Source organism: Platalea leucorodia (genome assembly GCF_965183815.1).
Source record: "Platalea leucorodia genome assembly, chromosome: 2".
Taxonomy (NCBI): Eukaryota; Metazoa; Chordata; class Aves; order Pelecaniformes; family Threskiornithidae; genus Platalea; species Platalea leucorodia.
The window spans coordinates 99,174,784-99,192,257 of record NC_138824.1 but is presented as its reverse complement, the minus strand read 5'-3'; the positions used below and the strand labels follow the sequence as shown (position 1 = coordinate 99,192,257).

At 39.3% G+C, this 17,474-nt stretch overlaps 1 protein-coding gene across 1 annotated transcript in view; it reads right to left on the bottom strand.

The window, feature by feature from the left end:
- Nucleotides 1–16,171, bottom strand: part of KCNJ6 (potassium inwardly rectifying channel subfamily J member 6) — a gene marked incomplete at both ends in the record, with an annotated part of 114,443 nt that extends 98,272 nt beyond the window's left edge. The window contains one exon of the mRNA XM_082337654.1: nt 16,147–16,171. Within this exon, the coding sequence (XP_082193780.1) occupies nt 16,147–16,171 (25 nt within the window). The remainder of the gene's footprint in view (nt 1–16,146) is intronic.
- Between the last annotated feature and the right edge of the window lie 1,303 nt (nt 16,172–17,474).

Below are 17,474 nucleotides of genomic sequence, written 5' to 3'. Positions count from 1 at the left end.
ATTCTCACCCAAGAAGTCAGTGCATCACCACCTCCTCCAGTCTAATCAAAGGTTATGTAAGATACGTATACATTTATATACACACAAATCCGTGCATATATATGTGTGTATAGATATCCATTTAAGATATTTAAGAAATACTTTGTGCATATGAAAATTACTTTTTTTTAAATGGAAAAAAAAGTCAGGTCTTTAATCCCTAGTACATGAAATATTACCTCTAGTTATGTGGGAAAAGAGTTGAGGAGGATATTAAAACCTGAAATTACTGACTTATTTATAGAAGTAGTTAGTGAATGTGGGCAATAATCTGTTGTTTAAAAAGCAAAATCCCCAAGGATTTTGAGTCCATGTGTTCAGCATGCATGCATGGCATGTCTATCTAACAGATCAATATTTCACAGACCAAGAACAATTTACATGACAGACTGTAAATTATAATGGCTCCAAAACCAGCCAGTATAAATGGATTCTAAGCAGCGTGAATCAATAACAGACGCTTCTCTAATAGCTTCCCCACTGCTGGTGGGAGACAAAAGCTGAAACATCACATCTGTTGTTCTGTTGCCACCTTGGGAATGCCTGATGCTATGTATCCCATCCAGATCTTTGTTCTGGTCAATTTTTTTTTACATTTTCTATTGAAAACCTTGGCAGGGTAACCTACAGCCCTGTGTGGAAACTTAAGATCTTCACTGTTTGTGCCTAAGCAAATCAAACTTCTGGTATATAGAGGTGTACAGCTGGTGTTTATTTAAGCACAATGTCCCATTGGCTTCATAGCCAGATGTCAGGAAAGGGACAGTACGGTTTTGTGGGACACATGGTTTTGTCCCCAGTGGTAAGTCTCAGCAACATACTGACGATTAGGTAATTAATACTTCTGAAATGCTAAGTGTTGATCATGGAGAGACACTCTGTGGCTAAGGATTTCCAAAGGGATACAGTCCACCTCAGACAACCCTAACTGTCTGTCTTCTGTCACACATATAAAACATTCACTCAAGCTACTCCTCCAAAAGTGCTCCTTCTCAGTTTGCTACTAGCCTCTTTCATTTGTTTGTTCTAGTAAAAGAGTTCTTCAATCCCTTCTGTGCTTTTGTAGATCTGTAATGAATTTTCTGTACTCTTTTCTTTCTGAATTTCAGGTCCCTTGCTCTTTCTCCTTGGATCCCAGCTAATTTTGAGTTCCTTTAATTTTCTTCTTTTTTTACAAACTCTCATTCTTTCCTGATGATTCTACTATGCCTTCTTCCATTACATGCTGTATTTTTTATTTATTTTGTGGGGGTTATTGGTAAAGAAACAGCCTTTCCCTCAGAAAAAACCAAAACCAAAACAAAACAGCACAAACAAAACAAAACCAACCAAAAAAACCCAAAGCCAATCTCTGATTCAACAGCTGTGTGGTTTATATACATCTGCTGGTGATAGTAGTGAAAGCTTACCTCCACCCCTGCCATCATTGCTCACTTAGCCCCATTCCCATTAGCCTGATCCCTCTGTCCCAATAGTCTCTCTACTTCTGATCCCTGTTCATTGCCCCCCACCCCTCTGCATGGTGGTTTTGAACTGTGAGTTATGTGAGGGCTTGTCTTCTAGTACCTGTACTTTCAAAGAGGTGTGGATTTTATGAGGGTATACAGGTGAAAACAGGATATTAAGATTCTCACCTTTCTCTTCTCTTCCCGCCTCCCAACCTTTCTCTGTTTCTATTGAACTGTAATAGTTCTCTGATTTCTAGTTTAATTTTCTTAAGGTCTATCTGACAGCTGAATGTTAATATGTCTAAGAAAGGATTTCTTACTCTCTTCCTCCCTTCCAAAAAACCTCTCTTGTCTTCATTGCCAGTTCTAGTTATTGGTGTGAACAGAGGGCTCTGCTATTTCTGTCTCCATAGCATTTCATCATTTCAGTATCATCTTTAATTCCCCCGGTTTTCCCTCACTTCTTCACTACTTGGTTAAGTGTTTTTATAATGATCTTGCATGTCTTTTCTATCTAATCATATCACTAAAACTGCTGTAGTACACACTCTGTATAATACACATAGACTGAAACACAGTCTGTAAACCTACTGCTAAAATTTCTCCTTCCTCCCCTCTGCACACATACACTCTCACACCCCACTCCGCTGTTCATCGTTGCAATTGTGTTCCCATTTTTTTCCTGTCTCTTTGCTAGTACTTTTTCTTTCTATTATTAAATTGAAGCTGCTTCTGCCTTTCAGAAAGCACAAGAAATCAGGTCCTGGTTAGAGACCTGCTCTTCTCTCCTCTGCCTACTGGCCCTGCATCCTTTAAAAGTGTTTTTCCTCAGGATGTCCCATAAATGTGAAATTGCCAGGCAGTCATGGTCACTGAAGTACATATTCCTTGTTGCACTCTTCTTTCTTGTAAGTATGAACGATCTGGTGCAAGAGCTGTGTTAATGATTTGCCACAGATTGTCTTTCGTACAGGTCAGTGTATGTGTCTGATACTCTAAAAATTAAAAAAATGTAATGGATGATTGGCATGAAAAGGAGGAAGAAACAGTGGATAAGGGTATGACAAGTGAATTAAAACTGAGAACAGTTAGAGCTGCCTGGTCAGTCTTATTGGAATAGTGTCTTTCTAAGCCTCAGGGAAAATACTATAGATTGCTTGGTGCGTTTCTGCATATAAAAGGGATAGAGTGGAAAAGAGGAAGAAGCAAAACAGTCTTTTTTTTTTTCCTCTGCAGTAATGTATAGATGCTTGGCTGAGATGGGCTAATATTAAAATGAAAGCACATTGTCACACTCTACCCACATCTCCGAGCAACAGACTGAACTATACATAAAAGACAGTAGTCCCTAACATCTGACTGAAGCACATTTGCTTTCACTGTGCCAAGAGGAGGATGGAAATGGTATCAACACCTTGCTTTAAAAATGCTGTGAGCAAAGATTTAAAAAAAAAGAAAAAGAACAGAAGAGGCGGCTTATATTTGGAGCTCAAATTGTGATTTACACTGACAATTTCAGTGGTAAGCAATTCCATTGTTTGTTTTTTTTTTTTTTTATTTTAGAGGTTTTTACCTCTTAGCTCTCCCTGAAGCTATAAACCACCTCAAGCGTAGTAAATCAACAACAGCTGTAGCTTTCTGTTAGGCAACACTACCTGTTCTCCTTTGCTGGCCTCCCCACCCCTAAAAACAAGATATACTATGAATGTATGTTATAAGCATCTTTCCCTCCTTCCTTCCTTCCCTCCCTCCCTTCCTTCCTCCTTCCTTTCTTTCTTCCTTCCTCTTGCTGTTCTTCCTTCCTCCCCTCCCTCTTGCCTGCATTCCTTCTTCATTCCTTCCCTCCCTCCCTCCCTTCCTTCTTTCTTCTCTCCATTCCTCCCTCCCTCCCTCCCTCCCTTCCTTCCTTCCTTCCTTCCTTCCTTCCTTCCTTCCTTCCTTCCTTCCTTCCTTCCTTCCTTCCTTCCTTCCTTCCTTCCTTCTTTCCTTCCTTCCTTCCTTCCCTCCTTCCTTCCTTCCCTCCTTCCTTCCTTCCTTCCTTCTTCCCTCCCTCCCTTCCTTCTCTCTCTCCCTCCATCCCTCTCCCTTTCTCTCTTTCCCTCTTTCAGCAGCCCCCCTCACTCCTCACCAATATGTGGTCTATTGTGATTCCTTAAGACTTATAAATGTCAGTCCTTCCCCTAGCCTTCCCCCACCAGATTCTGCTGTTTCAGTTCTCCAACAGCTCTTGCTATATATAGCCAATTTGTCTAACTGAGTAGAAAAAAAAATCCTTTACTTTCTGTAGGGAATACCAGCAAAGCAGCAAATATTGCCATGGCAACAAGCCTCTCAATCCATCAGACTCCTGCAGTATCTAATACATAATCTGTAAGGTGGGGACTAGCGTTGAAAAATGAACATGACATATTGTCACTTCAGGATTTAATATCCCTTCCCCATGACCTTAATTAGCTCATCTTATTTTGGGTAATTGTTCAATTTCTGATAGAAACTTCTGTTTTATTTTGCTTTACTGAGGAAGCTAATGTGTGATCTGCCTTCATTAAAATGAAACTTTTGACTTTTTCCCCGCAAACATGCCACAAAATGGGAGTTTCTGTAGTAACACACAATACAGACTTAATTTGAAATTATAATCTCTTGATAAAGATGAGATTCCCCCCAGCCCCCTTCTCAGTGTATTTTCTTTTTTTTAAAAAAAATTGGTTTATGCCACAGTGGTATACCTCTCTTCTGTTCCAAAGGAGGTTTGAAAAGAGTTTCTTAAAATTCAAAACCATCATCTAACAGCACTGCTGAAGTTAAAAATACACATTCGCAGCACTCATTTTCTTTGTACATTATAAATTTTGTATAATTTCATTGCTTTTTGGCCTCCTCTTATTCTTAAATTATTAAATTCTTTTGCTATGACTGTTTGTTTAATGCCATGGAAAAAGGATAACTGCATTTAAACCAACAGCACTTGCAAGGGTTACTGGAAAGGCCTTTATCGAGTTTAGTGATAGGCCTTGGATTTTTACCCTTGTTTTCTTAGACATATACTATTATGGAGTCTGTTTATTGCTCATTCAATGTGACAACTACAAAAAATTTAATCTACTGACCAATTTCAACAGCATTTAAGAAGGATTTCCAGGCCTTCTGCTGTTGAGTGGGAAGATGTAGATCTGCAAGATCTTTTGTCAAGGGTTTGGAAGTGGAGGCGGGAGAGAGAAGGGTTTGATTACAGTTTGGGTGTCCAAAATAGGAACATGCAGGACTGAAATGTTTAATGGAGAACTGGACTCTTGTAGCGAGGTAGACGGAGTCAACCAGCTGCTCCCAAACACTGGGGTGTTTGGGGATGGAACTGACACCTACTGGAAATGGCCCATGTGTAAATGGTTTGACGCAGCAACTCTCATTAAATCAATTCCACAGAATGAAGCCTAAATCCCACTGTTAATCCCTCCCACCAACATAGTGTCTCTAGGGCTTCAAATCAGGCTGCTCATGGCCAGGAGGTTTACTATTTGGACTTATCCATTCAAGCTGTGAAAGCGGCCATAGAGACCACCGCCTCCTTCGCCTTGTGGCGCCGTGCTTCAGAGGGAGGGACTCTCATTTATGGACCCCTGACTGTTCTTCACGGGCATTTGCACAAACCTCTACAGATGTTTCTGAATAGCGAACAACAGAGTTGTGCCAACAGCCTGACTCAAGCTTTGCTACCAGTCCACCTATTTGCCAACAGGTTTCTGCGTGGTTGTTTCAGATCTACCCCAAAAGAGAAGAAAGGGTAAACTGTACTGATTTGAAGAAATATACTTTAAAATGAGATAATTTCAAGCTGCTTTGAAATGTGGTCATTTTAAATGTTGCCCTTACACCTGCAAAGCATTTTTTTTTCCCAGCAGCCTTTGGGAGTTCTGTAAATGTCAGTCAACGGCATGGTGAAACCCAGAGTAGAATCTCTTGCAGCAGGGGCACAGAATGAACTGAGACAACACCAGATTTTAAAAACCTATTACATGCTCAAGACATGGCAACACAACAATATTTAAGACCTTGACACTGGCAGTCTTTCCACTGTGTGGACTGTTCTACCTGACTAGCAGTCAGTGGGGTCATACCTTAGTGCAGGGGTCTACCTGTCCAAAGTTACTGACATAAAGAAATAATTTAAATGAGTTCATGAGTCTCTCTCCTTCCTTTTCATGTTAACATCATGGGCACCTTATAAAATTAGGGAGGCAGAAAAACAGTAGGAGTTTTTCTGTTCACTTTAATGGATTTTGTATCATGCTTTTCATGAATTCATTTTTAAACATTACAGCCCAGCACATATGATTGAATGGATACTAAAAATATGCAGCATTCACCCACAAATTAGTACAACAGCATGAGTTACTTGTGCCTTAAATAGAAATACTCCCCTAAATAATAATGTTATCACCAAAAAGACACTCAACCACATGCAAGAGCAATATGCCATAGGAAACAAACTGACTTAGCAGGAGGTCTGTAGATAGTTCTTTACTGCCTTATTAAAAAAAAAAAAAAGATAAGAAAATGTGCGCCAATACACCATCCTATGTTTCAGTAGGTTTCAGAGGAAATTATTCAGTGCCTATCATTAAAATAACTATTCAAACAATACTAGAAAACAGAGCAGAACAGATATTTAAACTGCTTCCCAAATCTGTCAAGTGAAAGTATAGGTTTTCTAAACTCAACAAAAATGTGCTACTTTTAAGGACAAGTAATCATGCTATATGTTGTCCTTTTGATCTGCAGCTAGGTTAGCAAACGCTTCATGACACGTGACGTGACTCCATTGTGTAAGTTCCTAGGAGCAACAGAGGAAACCTGCGATGTAGAGATAGCAGGCTCAGCTTGACAATGATAAATATGTCAGACGATGACAATCATTCTGTGAATTTAGTTCTCGTGAATGAACAAAAATGGTAATTATTTAAAAGTGTCGTGATTTGGAAGCATAATCATCTCTGTATCAATCATTCACAATCAGGTGTAGTAGAACAGAGCCTGATATGGTTCCATGCATAAAGTGTGAGCTGCGTAAAGACATATGGATACAGATTTGGAGTCAGACAGGAGCATCAGGTCTGACCTCCTAGATAAAACAACCAATTACATTTCACCCAAGGACTGAGCCCAACCACTTACATACCACTAAAATTTGACTGACTTGGTGGAGATGAGGCTGAAAGTATGTGTTTGTACAAGTCAAATATATTCTGGGTTTTGTGTCCAGTCTCTTCGGCCACACCACTCTCAGTTCCCATGCTAGATGGGTGAAGAAGAACCCAGCTGGAGAAGGACAGGACTCAGTGAAAGCCCTTGTAACTGTGTCCAGTGCCTCTTCTCAGCTTCAGAAATGTCATGGGTTTTCTGTCTCTTTGTAAGCTGCTACCTTGCATTTGGGAATTTGATAGGATCTCTAAGGTCTCGGGACAAAATTGGAATAGTTTTGTAGCCATGCTTAGAGCTCTTACTACTGCTCAGGTGGACACAGGTGGCCCATACTGACACTGGATTAAAAGGGTCCCCAGCCTTAAAACTACAGGAAGACAGGGAAAGTTATCTTAAAACTGCAGAGTGATACTCCTAATGTGTGGCTGGTGGTGGTGATGGTAATAGGTGGTGTTAATAGGTGATGAAGAGGGAGATACAAACCAATCTCTCAAGCAGACTGATGTGATGTTCTTCTGTGGAAACATCCATAGAAGAACTTTTTGCCTAGTCTTTACTGGTTAGTGGATCACTTCCTTCTAACATTCCTCCTAGTGGATCATCTCCTTCTAACTCTTTGTATTTTAATGTCTGAGTTACTAAACTGCATGTTTGTAGCCCACCAGCCCATCTCTACCAGGGTTCTTTTAAACTCTTCTACTCTACAGTACTTTGTGGCAAACAAAGTGTTTCATAGGCTGCATGCTCTATGAAAAGTATTTCCTCTATGTGTTGGCATTAAGGTTTTCTGATACCTGTCTTTTGCCATCTCCCCTCTTCACAAGTTGGTGCTCTCAGGAAGAGTAAAGAAAAATGCTTTTATCTAAGGTACTATTCCTTCAGTTGGGCTGAAATTACCTGTCTCTGTCCTGAGGAAACACAGGATTTTATTTTGGATGAATATTGATTTTGATGAATTAACTTAGCTCAACAATGGTCAGCTATAGCTGCTTGCTTTTTTTTTTTTTTTTCCTTTTTTTTTTTTTTTTTTTTTTTTTTTTGTGAAGATGTAAGTCATTAAGCCAAACTAAGAACAGAAAGTCAAGTTTGGGCTCCAACTCCAATATCCAGTGGAAGACTTCCAGATGAAAGGCGATATGACAATGCAAGAGCTAGGCTTCTCAAAGTAACTTTGCTGCTGCTACTTCTGTGTTGAGAGTGAAAGAAACACCACATTTCTTAGAGCATTCCTTTTTAATTGCCGATTAGATGAGTAAAAGCTGCATGCCTGCTTTTGCTGCTACCAGTATTCTTTTTCTTTTGTGCAAGCCTTTCTGTTTTCCATTATTTTGCTTATACGTACATGGACTAAGAAATGTGCTTATGAAGTATGATGATGACAAAGTGGAGGGAGTACAGCAAAAAACAACCAGGACTAGAGGCCCTGAATGCTGAAGTCAACTATAAAATCTAACTCTGCAGTTCAATTACGAGGTGATTAGAGAGGGGTTCTGCAAGCTGGCAAATATTTGAAGAGGTGAGATAGAGGAATTATTTACAGGAGGGATGATAATAGAAAGAAGGGACAATCTCTTATTACATAGCAGAATTTAATGCAGTGTGCAGTGCTAACAGTGAGGATCAGCAGGTGCACACAAATGTGTCCTGCCTTTCCTGCAGAGAGATATGCCTGTGCAACATGCCTGGGCTGAGACAGCAAAGGGACCAACGCTGAAGTCTGGGATAGACTGATATTGGGGTGCAGAACAGCCCCATTGCACAATCACTGCTATCCTTGCGTCTGGAAACAGTGCTGCACTGACTCAAAGGAGGACAGATGTTACAAGTCTCTTCCTTCTTCTTCATTTATATTTTAACAGCTCTCTTACTGTTGGCAATGACTCTCACTGGAGTCTTTTTGGTTTTCTCCTCCACGTAGTTCAAGTTATTTTATGGTAAAAGGAATAGTAGTAAATAAAGTTAGAAGAGCCTGAGCTATGAGTGCAGGCAGTGGTTCAGAAATAATACACTTTGAATTAGTGTGTTCTGTGCACAAGAGAGAGTTTGACTTGTAGGCATTATTTTGCCTGTAATATGGTTAATATGGTACCTGTTATCCCCTGTCAAATGTCTGAAGAGCAATGGAGGCAGGTGAAAAATACAGGGAGAATACAGTCTAGCTTTAGGGATTAATTTAATACCAGATTATAATGCTTTTAAAAGATATCTGTCAAAAATACCATGATAAGACCCCCCTCTCATTGTTTATATTGAATAATGCAACTAGGCCCTTTTTCCAATGAAGTGGGGTATTTCTCTTCATATCAAATAGTTTATCCTACCATATTCTATGGTATTTTCCATTCACTGATTCTGGACACCGTTGCAACACATTTTCAAAGTCTAAGGGTTTCAAAATCGAATACATTTATGGTACTACCTGTTTAACAGCTGCTCTTGTACATCTCAGATATGTTTTTTTTTCTGTATTTTTTTTTCCCTTAACTGTTGACCAGCATTCTTTGCTATTCATCATGCTATGCTTATTTCCTAGAACTAAAGTCCATTATGGTCTCTTATCTGCTTGATAGCTCAATAAATCTGATCCAGGTCAGACAGTTTTCTACAGCTTTCAGAAACATTGATTTTGTTTTTCACCATTTAATTCAACTCATCTGCTCTCAGTGAAGACAATTGATTAGACATTTTTAATGACTGCTTTATCCTGAGTGAATATGAACTTCCTGCTCTTTACATATACAGTGTGGGCTTTTCTTTCAGCACTGCACACTGCTCACTGAAGTCCGTTGTTGGTTAGCACCTTTGGAAGATTTAAATGCGTGTTAAATAAATATAGAAAAAACTCTGCATTAGAAGAGCATTAAAATTGTGAAGCCAAGCCCCAACTAGCTGGAAATAGATAGTTAAGGGTGCAATGCCAACTGGCCCAGATGTGAACATACCCATATTATTCAGGGTATGATGGGGAAAATGTTGTCTCAAAAAAAGCTTTAGCCACCTAACTGACGTTTTTGGCAACTCAGTCCCATACAGAAGTCCTCAAAAACTGGTACTTAAATTCCAAAGAGACTTCTGCTTTCAATATTAAATTTCTGCTCATGCTTAAACTAATTCTGCCCATGCAAAACACTGGGCATGTATTTCCCCTCTAAAGACTGTCTTATACCTATATGTATCTCATACCAAATCTCATATAGATTCACAATTTTGCCCTACCGCTGATCAGAAGATGTTATTGCAATATGACTGTGGATCGGGTTCTGTAGAAAGCAGTGCTGTGGGAAGATGTGAAGGTGTTTTATCTAACAGTTTTGTGTCTAGACCACTTACATTTAGTATGGAAGATGAGTGTATGCTCTAGGAAGCATGTGACTGAAACCCAGCTTCGCTGTGCCGTGGACCAAAGCAATGCAAAGGAAAGGCACTGAGAATTCTTAAATAGTTTCAGACTGACTGTAGCCTCTGTTTTAGAAATGGGTGATCCTGAGCTAATAAAAGTAAGGGAAGTATTGGAATACACACCTACCATGGAAAATGACAACCTCAATAGAATAAATGTTGTTAAATGTGTAAGTAACAGGAAATACTGTGTTTCAATAAGAAGCGGTACCATGTAGCCTGTATGTAATCACTGTTCCTAACTAGAAAACCAGAAATTTTTACTTCATTCATAATTCAGCTCTTGGTTATCTCATCCTCGATATTTTGAGTTTAATTTTCACAGAGATTTTAGCTTAGCAAAGTAATATTAGCAGTGCTATCAAAATTTAATATGTTTTTGAAAAATCTAAGTTTCTAGAATTACATGACTATATGAGAGTCTTGGTTTTCATTTGGAAAAACCATTTCTGTCCCTCACACTTGCAGAGAGAAATTAAAGACAAGACACTTAAAAGCTCAGAGAATGCAAAGCAAATACTCTTCACATTGTTGGATACTGAGGACTGGAAATGCTGTCAATCAGCTTCCTGATTAAGACAAGTTTCTTTTGTTTCTTATTGCATATATAAGTTCACAGTTCTTCTAAGCCCCTGCTAGTGCATCACTGAAAGAACAGAACTTCTTGCTTTCTTGCATAATGAACTCCTGTTTTAGAATTTCATTCTCCTCTCAAAACCTGACCTTTACCATGAAGATTCGACTGTAATTTCATTTAATGATAATAGCATTGTTCTTTCTGTTCATTATATGTATCAGCTAATTTCTGCTGAAATAATAACAACAACAACATTAATTAATTAATAATAATAATATTAAAAAAATAAGACACATTCTGGTTACTAGTAGTTTAAATCTGACCAAAGATTTAAGGAGTTCATTTTGAAATAAATGTTATCAACCTATATATACAGTATCGAATCAACAGTAATTAGATGTTCCGCTTAATAAAACATTTCTCTCTATGGCTTAATATTTGCTACAAAACTACTACTCCAAAAATAACTATCACAACAGAACTCTTTTCTTACGGAAAAGTAAGAGCTGATGAAAATACATATTGTGGGAAATCCAGCCTTCCTAATCTACTCTTGGCATGCCTTCATAAAACAGTCTAACCATAAAAAGATAACCGGGTATCTTGAAAAGAAATGACTCTAACTTCCTCAAGCATGGGCAAATGTCTGTCTTGAATGAGTTTTCTGAATGTTTTGGAGTTTTTCACTTGAATTTTGCTTTGTAAGAATCTGCTTTTTCTAACAAATTGATGGTACTTGATATCAGTGGAAAATGTTGAACTGGATATTTGTACTTAGAAATGCTTTCTGAGACTGAATAATCAGTATTCTAGACTGATGAGATGGAAACTCAGGGTTTAGGATCAGTTCTTCAAAGTCCTGATTCTGTATATGCAAACCTGGTGGTGTGTTCACACAAGATAGCCTTTATGCATGCACCACCAACTCCTGATGTGATAGTAAAAAGGTTAGGTTTCTGAACAAAAGACAAAGATAAAAGGTGTAGTACTGGGAAAAAAAAAGATGAAGTAGAAAGGTCACAATGTCCTATAGCAAGAGAGAGTATATTGGATATGTATTTACTGTAACAATAATTCAAAATAATTAGAACTGTCCAAAATATTCCAGACTACTCTGGCACATGTAAATCTGAAAATGTTGCGACTGAAAGCAGAAACATTTTTCTCTTTATAAACCCTCTCTACAAGTATGAGAGAGCAATAGGGACATTTCAGATTCAAACAATGGAGACAAGAAAAAGAAAGCTTTTGGGAAAAGCACTCCATCACAAACCAGACCTCTCCTCGGGTTTGTCTGCTCCTGAAATTCTTTCAGGTTAGCTTGATTTTTTTTTTTACCCCCCTGAGTAAAATTCATGGCATCCATAATTCAGAAGGTTTTATCTGGAGTCATCTAAGGTCTCAGTATTCAATATTTCACTGTTTTTGGGAGTACATTTACAGGCATTTGGAGTACACATTTTTGTAACAAATGAAGGAACATCCTTATTTTAAACCAACTCTTCTGCCTCTGGCTGTCCTCATGCAGGTGTATCATGTGGCTTAACTGGGTAGCAAAACAAACATAACTGTTTTCTGTTGTGCCCCTACTGCCGGAGAACATCTTAATTGGATGTCACTTCTCTGTTTAAATGCTTTAAGGCAGCCAACCATGCCCATTTTTGATTCTAGCCTGTAGCAAGTTCACAATGCTCATGTCACACATTGATTATGCTGCAGCCATCATATGGCACACTAGATCCATGCTTCTGCATAATTCGAAGCTGAGACCTTGGACTTCCTCATTACCTTAGGGAGAAGAGTTTGTACAAACTCATCTGTACACCAGTGACCTGGAGACCTGAGAGATCAGTCTGGATGAAAGAGAAGGAACACACTTATATTCTCACTTGGTCTTTGGCAAAGAGCACATCTCTGGCAGGTCTTTTAGAAATATCAGGACCCTAAGGAGAGCTTTGCAGGTGCTATCCAAGCCGGCAAGCCATCATGTTGTGAAAGAAGCAACCAGCTAGCCCCTCACGTAACATAGACATCCCACAGATGCCAATTAGGGGTTGTAATGTAAACAGCTTGCTATCACCCAAGGCAACTAGGGAACATGCTGCACACCCTAACTAGCTGGATAGCGGGAGGAGAAACTGATGGAACTAGAGAGGAAATTCCTTTCAATATCATAACACTGGACCCTAAAAGGACTTTTCTAAGGTACTATCAAGGCATCCCCATATTTGGCTACTCACTAAATGTCTTGGAATAATTCTCATTCCCCAAACTATTCAAAATGGTTATCATTCCTGAAGACTGAATAGCTCTGTACAGGATGTTTCTCTGAATATCTAATTTTTCATATTGGCCAAATACATCAGGCTGAACATCTGATACCCTCCTGTACTGCTTAATATTTGCTCTCCTACCTTGCTTGCTGTGCTTTAGCTATTTGCAGGCAAGATGATGGCATCACTTGGGTTAAAAATGACCACCAGTGCACAGGAAGCATGAGAAAAATAGGGGCAGAAGAAAACAAAAACCATAGGGAAAATAATTTGGCTCCTGGTTTCTTTTATATGCTCAGCTTTTAAGTATTCTGAGATTATATGAGGTAAATTGCCCAACTCAGGCTATAAAGAAATTTCAAAATGCATATGGATTTTAAGGCATTATAAAGGAATTCTTGGACAGCTCCCTGGGGCTCAATGTAATTATGGTGGCTATTAATTCTGTGCAAGTGTTGTAAAATAATAACATGGGGCAAAGAATGGTCTTATATAGTATGCATTTCTGCTTCTATATCAGCTCTAAGGGACTATCCCAAAAAATTTAGCACAACATTTCTTCCTAGTTTGCACTTTAACTGTTGTATTAAAATGATTTTCCTTCTTACATTTTTTTTTTATCTTTCAAGGCAGGCAGCTCTCTCAACACATACAAGTACAGGGGTCTGTCATGATACCTCATATCTTTCCACCATCATAAAGGTCCTACAGAAACAGGACAGAAAGTATTAAAACACTTTTTTCCTTACCAGTCTTCCCTACAATGCAACAGATCCTCTGAGAATGGAAATACAAAATGTGACAAAAATACAGACATCCCTGCTGGTGAAGATAACAGACTTGGAACAACTACTGCATCAGAGTTCTCTCAGTCTTCCTCTTAGCGTGCAATGTGACGTGAGTCTCAGGTCCAGGCATTTGCTTACTGCAGAAACATCCAGAGAATCTTTATGGAGAAGAAGGGGCAGAGAGCAGTGCTTGGTAACTTCATCAGAGCACTTTGATGGAGAGAAAAAGATAGAGCAGTGGAGGGAAGGTGATTGATTTTTTTCTGGAAGTGTGCAAAGATGTGAACAGAGGAAAAAGCCAAGAAGCACAGCTCTTGGGTGAAACTGAAAGGCAAATAATAATTTTGTTATAATGGCACCATGATCAAGCCATTTCTTGAGGCCTTTGAAACCCTCTAAGGCCTCGAAGGCCTTTCTTTGTTTTCTCAGTTCCAAGAAAAAGGCCCTGCAGTCCAAACCAGAGGCCCACCCTATGCCAGCTTGTTGCTTCCTTGTTCCATTTATTTCCTTTTAATCTGCACTAGCTTTAAAATGAGCGCTGTGGTATGTTCACTAAGAATTTTCTTTCCAGCTTGCAATGCAGTTTATGATTTATTAAAAATATTTAAAAATGTCAAGAAATCATCTGAAAATTTCATAAAAGGCTTGCATGAAGTATGAACAAATCCTCATACAAAGCAGCAGTAAATCCTTTTAAGAAACATGCTATCTTAAAGAAGCCAAATAGAAGTAATTTGCAAGACAAACACGAACCCTAAAGGAGCTGCACAGTGCTTTTTTTAGCTCATGTTCCTGATCAGTTATAAAGTTTTATGGAGGCTGCTCCTCTGACTCTGCAGACCATTCAGAAGGTCTGCTTGCTTTCCCTTAACACTTTTTGGTGAGATTCTTTCACCTTGTTTCAGAAAGGTTGTGCAAGGCCCAGCAAGTACCTAATGCATAGGGCAGATACTACTTATCTGCTTCCACCTTTGATAACAGGTTCCTCCATTGTTCCATCCATCTCCCACCCATCTATCAAGACATGACTATACAGCTATGCAGCATCTAGTAATGCCAGAGAAGTGACGGGGTTGCAGGATGTTTCTAAGAATTACATTATGCATCCACAGAGATTAACGGAGCAGACAGAACAGCATTCAGATAACAACACACACCTCCATGGCAAGAACTCCATCAGGTGCTTTGATGAGAGTTTAACTACCCACCAGTAGGTTGCCATGTATCTTATGCCATTGCCTGTAGCCCGCTACTGATTAGCAATGCTCTCCCCACGGGGAGAGGAGTTCTCAGGTTGACTTCTGCATCCTGTATCTGTGCATGAAGCTTTAGGAATAGGGCCTTTGCTACATGGATGTTCTGTTGCCTCCCAGGTCTGCAAAATCTTTCTGTGGGATATGTTGTTTTCTGATACTGAAATATTTTTTTATAGCTAGTAGTGGTGACTCTGACCTGCAATGGCATATGTAAGAAGATACAGAGAACAACTTCAAAAGGAAGCGAAGTGAACTGGGAGAGCAAAAAGGCAGGGAAGTGCTGCCCCAAGAACAGTGCTTCTGTACACAAACAGAAAAAATTAACTGGAAACAACTTTCTACTGTAAAAGAGTAGAAAACTGTAAAACACATGCATGTCTGTGTTTCTGTCTTTCTATAGTCTCTGATTAAGCAGAGTAAAAGTTTTCTCCCTTTTAAAGTCAATTTATTTAAGTTGCATAGGCTGTGGAACTAGGTAAGTTTTGGGAGAGAGACAGTGGTTTGCCAGGATTTCATCCTAAATTGTCTCCAAATTTTGACCAGAAATAGATTATCCAGTCTGAGTCTCTCAGCTACAAGTGTTTATAGGATTACGTAGATCCATTATGTAGATCCCATATTATGGCAGAAGTACAAACTGCCTCTTGTTGGTTACATATTTAAGACAACGCAGAGCTCTTAAAAACTTGTGAAATCAATGGAAAGCTTTCCACATATTTCTCTGGGCATAATTCCTGTTGGATGAATCTGGCACGGGCAACAATCCTGAAGAACTGCACTGGATTTAGCATGACCTTTTGTAAGCTTGTGACAGAATGTATGCACTAACCTGAATCAAGTAAATTAGGCACTCATTAAATCCACAAGTAGTTACATTCTGTTTAACTAAAACTCAGGCTCATGAAGTCAAACACGCAGCAGCTGCTTTGCTGGATTTAGGTCCAAATACAGGTGATTTAAACAGTGCATGAAGAAAATAACTGTCCTTGTTTTGGGGATTCCTTTTTTTTTTTAGGAGTGGAATGATTTATGATGAAGTTAGGGGTGAAGACAGGACTGAATGAGATCCCCGAATGCAAGCACTATTTTCTGGTTTTGTGGCATCATGTAAGGGAGGGGGACAGATGGAAAAAGAAAGCAGTTGAACTTCCTATTTGTACTCACTCATCGACTCTGTCAATTTGGCCATCTCTCTTTCTCTTTTGGGCTTCTCCTGGGGGAACAGACAAGATAAAAAACAAACATATATATATAATATATATATATATAAATACACTTGAGTGCCAGTGGCAACGTGAGGGAAGGACATTAATCTTTTGTATATTTCTATTGAATTTAGGGATTAAACTTTACTCCTAAATAGCCTGCACCTCTGGGGGCTTTTTTCTTGTAGTCTCTGGATGGTGTCAACTATGAAGTGTGAAACTTGTATTTATTTCTCTGTGTGTGTATCTAGTTGGAGTAATTGAAGTTACTCAATCAAAGTGATAATGGAGGAGGAAATCCTCCTCTCTTTTGTGCTCTGCACTAAACTTTGCAAGTGTGTTAGGACTTCCTGACAAAAGATATGAAAATGACCATCCCACAAAACAGATATACTGAAGGAAAGAAAACACTTATTTAGAAATAACTAAATTTCAGACAGAAGCTGGAGTGAGTGGTCTGACACTGAAACAAACTGACTGAAGTACTGCCTTCATTTATTTCTTTGATATGTGAGGGACTCCCAATCAAACCTGCTGTTTTTTGGCATAATTTTTTTAATCTAATTTTGTTTTCCCATTTCAGACACTTGTTGTAGCTGTTGTATCTAAGCCTGCTTTGACAGAAGTCTTGGTCAATCAAGATCCCTTGAATTTGATGGAATTCAGCTTAACAGGGACCAATGCCCCAAAGCATGCCTCAGCCAAAGCAAGGAAGTCTGGGTCCAATCTCCTGATTTCAGAGCCAGAGTTTGGGCTGAATTAAATCATTCAGCCCTTCAAAGCCCTTTAAACTTTAATTAGCTGCTTTTGAGAAGATGTGGTAGGGCTGCTCTCACCCTTATGATCCCTGAAACTATACAAGTATCTTTGGTGATTAAGTCCCAGCCCTGTGGGTAAGCACAGCTAGTGATTACCTGTCCCTTACCCCACAGCTGTCTTCAAAATGTAAACAGCCCAGACGTTCACTAGTTTTAACCACAGCTGACAAGTCCAGTTGGAAAAGCCAAAGGGAAAAGGGCCAGGTGTTAACACTTGTTAATAATGGGTGTGGGAGCCTGCCTCCACCTCTATCGAGGCTGCAAGAGAGGGTCTTGTGAGCCACAGGTGTGCAGATGTCAGCTCTTGATCCAAGAAGCTTTTTTTCCCAAAAACCTCAGCAGAGGAGAGAATTTCCTCCAAAACATGACTTTAATGGGCAGCAACCCCAAACAGATGCCCCCTGCCCCCTATCTCAGCTCTGGGAAACCACACTGGGGCAAGCCACGGGCTGAGAATGGTGTGAGAATG